Here is a 12,074-nt window from a genome sequence, read left to right as displayed (position 1 = left end):
CAACCTGTTCCAACCTAACGGTCCGAAATTTTCCAAGTCCCCGACAACCGATGAGGGGAAAAAAAAAAGTTCCCAGATTCGCGGGTTCCAACGACGTTTCTCGACCTCCCGAACGCGTGGGACCCCACTTTTCGGAACCCGAAAAAAAAAAAAATTAATTCAAATAATTCGCACGAAAGTCGCTTGCGAGAAAATTCTTTGTCTCCATTTATCTCGGAAACCCTTCGAGATAGACGCTTGTATAGAGGATAGCGTGGGAAGGGGTCGAGTTGCGTCGAACGCGACCGGTCCCGAGGCCGTCCGACCAACCCCCGCCGAGATATAAGGGATGAAGGGTGAAAAAAAAAAAAATTTTACAATTTCGGCAAACGGCTGCGCGCGTTCGAAACACCTCCCCGTGCCCTCCGATTAAGGTCCTGAGGTCCGACCCTCCATCTCCCGTAGTTACCGAGTTACCGAATTTCAAAGGTCGCATATCGACATCTTTCGGGGGCTCGTGAGCCCAAACCGAGCTTTGCCGCCGTATAGTTCATAGGACAAAAGTTGCTTGTCTCGACGAGTACTACACTTCTACCTGCTCACTTTTTTCTCGTCCATTTGTACTTGCGGGATCCCTGTAACCTAACCTAACCTAACCTAACCAGTCAGGGCGGCGATGCCGTCCTAACCGGTTTTCCTTTGGCCCACGTGTCCTGACCGCTCTTCTCGCTCCTAACCGAATGTGTTCATATCCTCGTCCTGACCGTCGGTTAGGTCGGGGTTCCGCCCGTCCTAACCGGCTTTCCTTTGGCCCCCGCGTCCTGACGGCACGCCCCAACCCTTTCCGAGAGTTTCCCATCGTCGTCCTAACCTTCGGTCAGAACGAGACTATGGGTTAGGACGGGCACTTGGAAAAATTTTTTCCTCGGTTAGGACGAAGTTGCAACATTGCAACCCCGTTGCAACCTATCGCAACCTATCGCGACAGGTTAGGTGGGTTGCGATAGGTTGCAACGGGGTTGCAATATGTTGCAACCTGTTCCAACCTAACGGTCCGAAATTTTCCAAGTCCCCGACAACCGATGAGGGGAAAAAAAAAAAGTTCCCAGATTCGCGGGTTCCAACGACGTTTCTCGACCTCCCGAACGCGTGGGACCCCACTTTTCGGAACCCGAAAAAAAAAAAAATTAATTCAAATAATTCGCACGAAAGTCGCTTGCGAGAAAATTCTTTGTCTCCATTTATCTCGGAAACCCTTCGAGATAGACGCTTGTATAGAGGATAGCGTGGGAAGGGGTCGAGTTGCGTCGAACGCGACCGGTCCCGAGGCCGTCCGACCAACCCCCGCCGAGATATAAGGGATGAAGGGTGAAAAAAAAAAAAATTTTACAATTTCGGCAAACGGCTGCGCGCGTTCGAAACACCTCCCCGTGCCCTCCGATTAAGGTCCTGAGGTCCGACCCTCCATCTCCCGTAGTTACCGAGTTACCGAATTTCAAAGGTCGCATATCGACATCTTTCGGGGGCTCGTGAGCCCAAACCGAGCTTTGCCGCCGTATAGTTCATAGGACAAAAGTTGCTTGTCTCGACGAGTACTACACTTCTACCTGCTCACTTTTTTCTCGTCCATTTGTACTTGCGGGATCCCTGTAACCTAACCTAACCTAACCTAACCAGTCAGGGCGGCGATGCCGTCCTAACCGGTTTTCCTTTGGCCCACGTGTCCTGACCGCTCTTCTCGCTCCTAACCGAATGTGTTCATATCCTCGTCCTGACCGTCGGTTAGGTCGGGGTTCCGCCCGTCCTAACCGGCTTTCCTTTGGCCCCCGCGTCCTGACGGCACGCCCCAACCCTTTCCGAGAGTTTCCCATCGTCGTCCTAACCTTCGGTCAGAACGAGACTATGGGTTAGGACGGGCACTTGGAAAAATTTTTTCCTCGGTTAGGACGAAGTTGCAACATTGCAACCCCGTTGCAACCTATCGCAACCTATCGCGACAGGTTAGGTGGGTTGCGATAGGTTGCAACGGGGTTGCAATATGTTGCAACCTGTTCCAACCTAACGGTCCGAAATTTTCCAAGTCCCCGACAACCGATGAGGGGAAAAAAAAAAGTTCCCAGATTCGCGGGTTCCAACGACGTTTCTCGACCTCCCGAACGCGTGGGACCCCACTTTTCGGAACCCGAAAAAAAAAAAAATTAATTCAAATCGCACGAAAGTCGCTTGCGAGAAAATTCTTTGTCTCCATTTATCTCGGAAACCCTTCGAGATAGACGCTTGTATAGAGGATAGCGTGGGAAGGGGTCGAGTTGCGTCGAACGCGACCGGTCCCGAGGCCGTCCGACCAACCCCCGCCGAGATATAAGGGATGAAGGGTGAAAAAAAAAAAAATTTTACAATTTCGGCAAACGGCTGCGCGCGTTCGAAACACCTCCCCGTGCCCTCCGATTAAGGTCCTGAGGTCCGACCCTCCATCTCCCGTAGTTACCGAGTTACCGAATTTCAAAGGTCGCATATCGACATCTTTCGGGGGCTCGTGAGCCCAAACCGAGCTTTGCCGCCGTATAGTTCATAGGACAAAAGTTGCTTGTCTCGACGAGTACTACACTTCTACCTGCTCACTTTTTTCTCGTCCATTTGTACTTGCGGGATCCCTGTAACCTAACCTAACCTAACCTAACCAGTCAGGGCGGCGATGCCGTCCTAACCGGTTTTCCTTTGGCCCACGTGTCCTGACCGCTCTTCTCGCTCCTAACCGAATGTGTTCATATCCTCGTCCTGACCGTCGGTTAGGTCGGGGTTCCGCCCGTCCTAACCGGCTTTCCTTTGGCCCCCGCGTCCTGACGGCACGCCCCAACCCTTTCCGAGAGTTTCCCATCGTCGTCCTAACCTTCGGTCAGAACGAGACTATGGGTTAGGACGGGCACTTGGAAAAATTTTTTCCTCGGTTAGGACGAAGTTGCAACATTGCAACCCCGTTGCAACCTATCGCAACCTATCGCGACAGGTTAGGTGGGTTGCGATAGGTTGCAACGGGGTTGCAATATGTTGCAACCTGTTCCAACCTAACGGTCCGAAATTTTCCAAGTCCCCGACAACCGATGAGGGGAAAAAAAAAAGTTCCCAGATTCGCGGGTTCCAACGACGTTTCTCGACCTCCCGAACGCGTGGGACCCCACTTTTCGGAACCCGAAAAAAAAAAAAATTAATTCAAATCGCACGAAAGTCGCTTGCGAGAAAATTCTTTGTCTCCATTTATCTCGGAAACCCTTCGAGATAGACGCTTGTATAGAGGATAGCGTGGGAAGGGGTCGAGTTGCGTCGAACGCGACCGGTCCCGAGGCCGTCCGACCAACCCCCGCCGAGATATAAGGGATGAAGGGTGAAAAAAAAAAAATTTTACAATTTCGGCAAACGGCTGCGCGCGTTCGAAACACCTCCCCGTGCCCTCCGATTAAGGTCCTGAGGTCCGACCCTCCATCTCCCGTAGTTACCGAGTTACCGAATTTCAAAGGTCGCATATCGACATCTTTCGGGGGCTCGTGAGCCCAAACCGAGCTTTGCCGCCGTATAGTTCATAGGACAAAAGTTGCTTGTCTCGACGAGTACTACACTTCTACCTGCTCACTTTTTTCTCGTCCATTTGTACTTGCGGGATCCCTGTAACCTAACCTAACCTAACCTAACCAGTCAGGGCGGCGATGCAGTCCTAACCGGTTTTCCTTTGGCCCACGTGTCCTGACCGCTCTTCTCGCTCCTAACCAAATGTGTTCATATCCTCGTCCTGACCGTCGGTTAGGTCGGGGTTCCGCCCGTCCTAACCGGCTTTCCTTTGGCCCCCGCGTCCTGACGGCACGCCCCAACCCTTTCCGAGAGTTTCCCATCGTCGTCCTAACCTTCGGTCAGAACGAGACTATGGGTTAGGACGGGCACTTGGAAAAATTTTTTCCTCGGTTAGGACGAAGGTTGCAACATTGCAACCCCGTTGCAACCTATCGCAACCTATCGCGACAGGTTTGATGGGTTGCGATAGGTTGCAACGGGGTTGCAATATGTTGCAACCTGTTCCAACCTAACGGTCCGAAATTTTCCAAGTCCCCGACAACCGATGAGGGGAAAAAAAAAAAAAAGTTCCCAGATTCGCGGGTTCCAACGACGTTTCTCGACCTCCCGAACGCGTGGGACCCCACTTTTCGGAACCCGAAAAAAAAAAAAAAATTAATTCAAATAATTCGCACGAAAGTCGCTTGCGAGAAAATTCTTTGTCTCCATTTATCTCGGAAACCCTTCGAGATAGACGCTTGTATAGAGGATAGCGTGGGAAGGGGTCGAGTTGCGTCGAACGCGACCGGTCCCGAGGCCGTCCGACCAACCCCCGCCGAGATATAAGGGATGAAGGGTGAAAAAAAAAAAAAAATTTCACAATTTCGGCAAACGGCTGCGCGCGTTCGAAACACCTCCCCGTGCCCTCCGATTAAGGTCCTGAGGTCCGACCCTCCATCTCCCGTAGTTACCGAGTTATCGAATTTCAAAGGTCGCATATCGACATCTTTCGGGGGCTCGTGAGCCTAAACCGAGCTTTGCCGCCGTATAGTTCATAGGGCCAAAGTTGCTTGTCTCGACGAGTACTACACTTCTACCTGCTCACTTTTTTTGCTCCGATTCGAAGTTGCGCTACTCCTGTAACCTAACCTAACCTAACCTAACCTAACCTAACCAGTCAGGGCGGCGATGCAGTCCTAACCGGTTTTCCTTTGGCCCACGTGTCCTGACCGCTCTTCTCGCTCCTAACCAAATGTGTTCATATCCTCGTCCTGACCGTCGGTTAGGTCGGGGTTCCGCCCGTCCTAACCGGCTTTCCTTTGGCCACCGCGTCCTGACGGCACGCCCCAACCCTTTCCGAGAGTTTCCCATCGTCGTCCTAACCTTCGGTCAGAACGAGACTATGGGTTAGGACGGGCACTTGGAAAAATTTTTTCCTCGGTTAGGACGAAGGTTGCAACATTGCAACCCCGTTGCAACCTATCGCAACCTATCGCGACAGGTTTGATGGGTTGCGATAGGTTGCAACGGGGTTGCAATATGTTGCAACCTGTTCCAACCTAACGGTCCGAAATTTTCCAAGTCCCCGACAACCGATGAGGGGAAAAAAAAAAAGTTCCCAGATTCGCGGGTTCCAACGACGTTTCTCGACCTCCCGAACGCGTGGGACCCCACTTTTCGGAACCCGAAAAAAAAAAAAATTAATTCAAATAATTCGCACGAAAGTCGCTTGCGAGAAAATTCTTTGTCTCCATTTATCTCGGAAACCCTTCGAGATAGACGCTTGTATAGAGGATAGCGTGGGAAGGGGTCGAGTTGCGTCGAACGCGACCGGTCCCGAGGCCGTCCGACCAACCCCCGCCGAGATATAAGGGATGAAGGGTGAAAAAAAAAAAAAATTTCACAATTTCGGCAAACGGCTGCGCGCGTTCGAAACACCTCCCCGTGCCCTCCGATTAAGGTCCTGAGGTCCGACCCTCCATCTCCCGTAGTTACCGAGTTATCGAATTTCAAAGGTCGCATATCGACATCTTTCGGGGGCTCGTGAGCCTAAACCGAGCTTTGCCGCCGTATAGTTCATAGGGCCAAAGTTGCTTGTCTCGACGAGTACTACACTTCTACCTGCTCACTTTTTTTGCTCCGATTCGAAGTTGCGCTACTCCTGTAACCTAACCTAACCTAACCTAACCAGTCAGGGCGGCGATGCAGTCCTAACCGGTTTTCCTTTGGCCCACGTGTCCTGACCGCTCTTCTCGCTCCTAACCAAATGTGTTCATATCCTCGTCCTGACCGTCGGTTAGGTCGGGGTTCCGCCCGTCCTAACCGGCTTTCCTTTGGCCACCGCGTCCTGACGGCACGCCCCAACCCTTTCCGAGAGTTTCCCATCGTCGTCCTAACCTTCGGTCAGAACGAGACTATGGGTTAGGACGGGCACTTGGAAAAATTTTTTCCTCGGTTAGGACGAAGGTTGCAACATTGCAACCCCGTTGCAACCTATCGCAACCTATCGCGACAGGTTTGATGGGTTGCGATAGGTTGCAACGGGGTTGCAATATGTTGCAACCTGTTCCAACCTAACGGTCCGAAATTTTCCAAGTCCCCGACAACCGATGAGGGGAAAAAAAAAAAGTTCCCAGATTCGCGGGTTCCAACGACGTTTCTCGACCTCCCGAACGCGTGGGACCCCACTTTTCGGAACCCGAAAAAAAAAAAAAATTAATTCAAATAATTCGCACGAAAGTCGCTTGCGAGAAAATTCTTTGTCTCCATTTATCTCGGAAACCCTTCGAGATAGACGCTTGTATAGAGGATAGCGTGGGAAGGGGTCGAGTTGCGTCGAACGCGACCGGTCCCGAGGCCGTCCGACCAACCCCCGCCGAGATATAAGGGATGAAGGGTGAAAAAAAAAAAAAAATTTCACAATTTCGGCAAACGGCTGCGCGCGTTCGAAACACCTCCCCGTGCCCTCCGATTAAGGTCCTGAGGTCCGACCCTCCATCTCCCGTAGTTACCGAGTTATCGAATTTCAAAGGTCGCATATCGACATCTTTCGGGGGCTCGTGAGCCTAAACCGAGCTTTGCCGCCGTATAGTTCATAGGGCCAAAGTTGCTTGTCTCGACGAGTACTACACTTCTACCTGCTCACTTTTTTTGCTCCGATTCGAAGTTGCGCTACTCCTGTAACCTAACCTAACCTAACCTAACCTAACCTAACCTAACCTAACCTAACCTAACCTAACCTTTTTTTTTTTTTTTTTTTTTTTTGGGGCCCGACAAGTCGGAGCCCCTGGGGGTGGGGAAATCTTCTAAAGACCCCCCTCCGCGTGCAATGTGCAGTCCTAATGACCGCACTGCGGAAGGGGAGTGTGGGATTCACCACCCAGCGGAACTTTGCTGCGGTGGTGCCTACCCACTAAAACCCCACCCCCATTAAACGCTTATCGTCTCCTGCCATTAAGTGGGAGAGGGCTGGGTATCGCCAGTGGCATCCTTCCAGACTCTCCCTGGCATGCCGTTGTTTGGCTCCGCAATTCTCCCCCCCTTTGGGGAGGGGGGGTATGAGGTTGCTCTCCTCCGTCTTTCGATTGTCTTCTTCTTGGGGGCTGAGGGGGAAGGGACAGGTGCCCAAGAGGGGCCCAATCTTCCTTCCCCCCTCTCCCCCTCTGACCCTCCTCACAGAGTTTAACCCTATATAGGTTATTACTCCGTGGGGGGCCTCTCTTCTACCCGCTTCTCCACTACCTTCACCTTGGTAGGGCGGGTGGGGGTGCTTGGTGCAGGTCTTTCCTCTCCCTCCTCCCCCTCTGTTACTCTTGCTCTCTTTTGTCCCGGAGTTGGGCCGCGTGGCTCAACCTCCATTGGGACTGTCTGAGGCTTTTCCGCCTCAACGCTGCCCCTAACTGGGACAGACGGTGTAGGCTCTGGATCCCTCTCCAAGGGGGGAGTTGTCCTTTCAGCAGGGGGGTGGGCCCGTGATTGGGCTCCCCTCTACCTCCAGGTACAACTCCCCTTTCCTCCCTAGTAAGTTTTTTAGGTGGCTTCCAGCGGGGGGGAACTGGAGGACAGAGCTCCGCTCCCGCCCTATGGTTTGCCACCTTACCCCTTTTAGCACAGATTGGGCAGTGCGCAGGGACCTTGCACTGCGCCATCTTGTGTTCCTTCTCCCCGCAGTTCATGCAGCAGTCCGTCCTATCCTCATTGGACGGACAGCTCTGCCGCATGTGGCCACGGGCATGGCATCGGTAGCAGCGGGCTGGCCTACTTTTCAGCAAAACCACCTGGAAGGCGGTCCAGCCCGCTTTAATCCTACCCGCCTCTGCCGCTTTAACCACGGCTCTATCTGGACCCTGGGCCCAGATTGACCTTTTGCCCCTTATCAAGGGGTTCCAGGGTCCCAACTTAAACTCTTTTGGGGAACATTCCCCCACCTCCGCCAGGGCCTCCCGGATTTCTTCCGGGGTGACCGACTCCATGATCCCGGTTAGCCGTAGATCGAGTCGGCGCGACGGCCTCCTGATCGCAATGCTATCGGTATCACCAACAGCGATGCGGATCTCAGAGGCTAAGTATGAGGCTTTAGCCTCGGCATCCTCCCCCTTTCCTGGGATTTCCAGAAGAGCCCCCCCCCCGAAGCTGGATTTCATCCGTAATTGGGTGATCCCCAGTTGTTCGAGGGAGATGCTCTCCTGCGCCTTCCTAATTACTCCGGAAAGAGTATCTGGCTCCTTCACGGAGATGAGGATAGCGGCGGAACGCGGCAGCCTCTTCTTCGCCTTCTTTATCGCAGTTTTGCGATCCATCTTCTTCCTCTCCTCCTTCTTCTGGGAGGCAGGGATTGCTGAAGGTGCTGGGGGGGCAGCCTGTGGGGCAGTATTAGCCCTTCTGCCACGCTTTCCCGCCACCGTGGCCCACGTTTCTGTGGGGGGATTACGTGGGTCTACGCCCGTTGATTCCCCCTCCGCTAACGGTCCTGTCGCATTTCCTGCCCCTGGTGGGGGATCCTCGGAAGGAGGGGGGGGAATTTCTCCCGCCCCTCTGCCACCTTCGGCTCTTTTCGCCTTCTTGGAGCCAGAGGCGTCCTTCTTTAAGGGGGCCTTTGTGGTCCTCTTCTTCTTCCGCTGCCCCTTCGCCCCCCTGCCAGGCGCAGTAGGGACAACATGGGAAGCAGAAGGGGGGAGGCGAGCCTCGCTTATTCCGCTCTCCAGTTTCTCCATCCTGCTGGTGAGGGTCTGGAGTGCCTCCATTATCCCCTTGAGAGAAATCTCAATGGGGATCTGTGGGACAGAGTCACACTCCATTCCCTCATCTCTTCCTCCTTCCTGGGCTGGAGATATCTCCTCAACCCCGTCCGTGCTTGGACGGGGAAGGGGAGAAACCCCCCTTGTGGGAGAGGGCATCGGCTCGCATGGCTGACGCCTTCCTTCTCTCTCCCTCTCTCTCTCTCTTTCTCTCATTTCCGCCAGATCGACTCTCTGCAGTTTCATCTGCGTGTCGATCTGACGGACTTGGGCCTTGAGGGTCGCGTTGCTCCTCTTTTCGGCAAGGTATCTGGCCTTCCAGAAACCTGGGTCTCCGCCGTGGGCTGCCCTGCTCGTCAGGGTCTTGAGCACTTCCCTCAGGACGAATACGTTCATTTTAATTCGTCCGCTTTGTTGGCCTCTTATGTTCCTTGAACATTGCCTGATCTGCTCGATGGTGAGGAGCTTCCGGTCGAAACTTTTATAAAGTTCCTCCGTAGAGCCCCTCTCCATCTTTTGGATACTCCGCGCTGCCTCCCGCTTTTGCGGACCAGTCAGCGACGGAGGCACCACTTCTATCTCCTCTTCTTCGGAGGCCGTCTCTCCCCGAACCACCATTTCTAACTCCTCTGTTTCCGAGTCAATGAATGGGCCTGTCCCATCTTTCCTCGGTCTCCCTTGTGCCCTTCGGGCCGACGCGAATCTCTTTGACGGGTCCGTCCTTTCCCCGGCAGGGACCCAACTGGGTATTCCCGTCGAGGTTGATGGGGGGGCCGTGGTCCCATCCTCCATTCCCTCATCCTCTCCTGAGGTGATGAGGCAGTCCTCGAAATCCACAGTAGGTGGGGGTAAACCCTCCACCTGTGTGGATGGACCCGGTTGAGGGTCTTCCGTCCTGGACGTGGTCGGAGGGAGGGTAGTAGCCCCATTGGGCTCCCCACTCTCCTTCCCTCCCAGAGACAGGGAGACGGGGTCTTCCGTCCCGGGCGTAGCTGGAGGGGGGGTAGAAGCCCTCACGGGTTCCCCCTCCTCCATCTCATCCGTGGACAGGGAGATGGGGGTCTCGGCCCCCTCCCTCTCAGCCGTCCCCTCATCCTCCTCCTCCGAGGATGATGATGGGTAGGTACAAGGCTTGTACCTTTTTCTCCTCCCCCTTCCCTCCTCTTCCTGCTTGTCCATCTTTTCCCGGTTTCCCCGGAACGCGAGCGGCTTTCCTCCCCCTTTCAATCCCGTGGGATTGAGAGTTTCATCCTCATTCCCACTCCTCCAGAATTCGGCGGTACCCGGTATCCATGGGATACCGAGTTGCTCGAGCCTCTTTGTAGCTCGGCTGTCCTCCTGCATGGTTGGGGGAAGATCATCTCCCAACAATTCAGCGACGGATACAAAAAGTTCCGCCGCAAAAACCTCAGGGACATCTTCGGTTTTTATACCGAGTTTGCGGTATGACCAGGCTGCCGCCCGCAAGATTCCCTCATAGGCCTCCCTCTTATCCCACTCTCGGATAAAGTCGAATGCTTTGGTAAGGGCACTCGACAATGTTTCCGGGGATACTCCAGCGGGGAACGATTCATCCCAAACCTTGTATTTCACAAGGTGTGGTTTCGCCGTTTCGTACCCTTGTTCATCCTCATCATGATAGGCCAGAAAGGCCCAGAGCGAATAGAAACTCTTCTTGAGCCTATTCGCCTCTGCCTCACTCTCTTTGAATAGAAAATGGGAGGTGGCTATCCCCGTAGCGGCATCACTAACCGCCTTGAGGATTCTCCTCATCCTTATCATCGCGGTAGTATTTTCCACCTTCTCGCCCGCGGAGCACGAGACGGCTGGCCCTTCGTATGATGACGACGTACTGGGAGCAGGGACAATACCCCCAGATACGCCGGCCTCCGGGATCCGAAGCCCATCGGCAGTCTCCAATCTCTCTTCTTCCATGAAGATCCATAAATTGTAATTTTTTAACGAAGTTGTCTTCTTCGGGTTATTTATCGTGGTTTTCCTTCCACTAGGACGGTTGTCGACCAAGACTGACGAGCCCGTCCTGCCCGGATCTTTTTATAGAGGTTTTGTCTCCCTCGCGGCCCGTGCAAGCTCAGTGCAAGCACCGGCCCCCGGCCCCAATAAATTGGGGTTACGGTCTACCACCCCAGCAATAATGCCAGGGTGTCCTCCCTCTGTCGCTCCCCTTCACGCCCGCGTACTCAGGGACCACGTCCCCGAGCCGTTTGAGCGGAGAGGGGGAGCCACCCTTGTGGGACACCGCTTTCCCTCCATGCCAGACGGCATGTCCTGAAAAGGACATCCGCCCGAGACACAGAGGGAACCAGCACCCACATCCACCCCTTTAGACAGGGCCACCGAAGTGACCCCACCAAAGACCCGTCCCGCCGGAGCAGCAGCCCCGGCCAAGACAGGCCTCCACCACGGGGGGAGCACCCCCCTGGCCAGCCGCCCCACTGGGCTAACGAGCCTGGCCGCCCGTGCATGGAGGGGAGATAGAAATCTCCCCCTAACGGTGCCATGCCACCGGGGGTTTGAAGTCAGAGTCCCCGTCTCCTACCAGCGATTGGGACAAGTCCCTAAGGAGTCGCTGGGCTCCTCTTGTTCCCTCCAGCGAGGGAACTGTGCGCTCTTGGCACCGCGGGAACACCCTTTCAGGTATTCCCCCGGTGAGCCCTCTCACCACGACAAGGTGGCGCACGACGAGAGGGAACCTAACCTAACCTTTTTTTTTTTTTTTTTTTATTGGTTTGGGGCCCGACAAGTCGGAGCCCCTGGGGGTGGGGAAATCTTCTAAAGACCCCCCTCCGCGTGCAATGTGCAGTCCTAATGACCGCACTGCGGAAGGGGAGTGTGGGATTCACCACCCAGCGGAACTTTGCTGCGGTGGTGCCTACCCACTAAAACCCCACCCCCATTAAACGCTTATCGTCTCCTGCCATTAAGTGGGAGAGGGCTGGGTATCGCCAGTGGCATCCTTCCAGACTCTCCCTGGCATGCCGTTGTTTGGCTCCGCAATTCTCCCCCCCTTTTGGGAGGGGGGGTAGGAGGTTGCTCTCCTCCGTCTTTCGATTGTCTTCTTCTTGGGGGCTGAGGGGGAAGGGACAGGTGCCCTAGAGGGGCCCAATCTTCCTTCCCCCCTCTCCCCCTCTGACCCTCCTCACAGAGTTTAACCCTATATAGGTTATTACTCCGTGGGGGGCCTCTCTTCTACCCGCTTCTCCACTACCTTCACCTTGGTAGGGCGGGTGGGGGTGCTTGGTGCAGGTCTTTCCTCTCCCTCCTCCCCCTCTGTTACTCTTGCTCTCTTTTGTC

General features: G+C 54.4%; 1 protein-coding gene and 1 long non-coding RNA gene across 2 annotated transcripts; one reads left to right on the top strand and one right to left on the bottom strand.

The window, feature by feature from the left end:
* The first annotated feature begins 1,045 nt into the window (after positions 1 to 1,045).
* LOC136997495 (uncharacterized) lies at positions 1,046 to 4,672 on the top strand. Its single transcript, XR_010888234.1, has 2 exons — positions 1,046 to 3,493; positions 4,514 to 4,672. It is a non-coding gene; the product is annotated as an uncharacterized lncRNA (long non-coding RNA).
* A 322-nt stretch (positions 4,673 to 4,994) lies between these two features.
* LOC136997491 (uncharacterized) lies at positions 4,995 to 12,065 on the bottom strand. The gene is made up of 2 exons (XM_067348396.1): positions 6,762 to 12,065; positions 4,995 to 6,716 (listed from the first exon to the last, which is right to left on the bottom strand). Exon 1 carries the CDS (start codon positions 10,692 to 10,694, stop codon positions 7,329 to 7,331), a length of 3,366 nt encoding a protein of 1,121 aa, XP_067204497.1. The 5' UTR covers positions 10,695 to 12,065; the 3' UTR covers positions 4,995 to 6,716; positions 6,762 to 7,328.
* Between the last annotated feature and the right edge of the window lie 9 nt (positions 12,066 to 12,074).

Source organism: Linepithema humile, chromosome 1, assembly GCF_040581485.1.
Source record: "Linepithema humile isolate Giens D197 chromosome 1, Lhum_UNIL_v1.0, whole genome shotgun sequence".
NCBI lineage: Eukaryota > Metazoa > Arthropoda > Insecta > Hymenoptera > Formicidae > Linepithema > Linepithema humile.
Note: the sequence above shows the minus strand (reverse complement) of the source record. Positions and strands in the feature narration are given on the sequence as shown.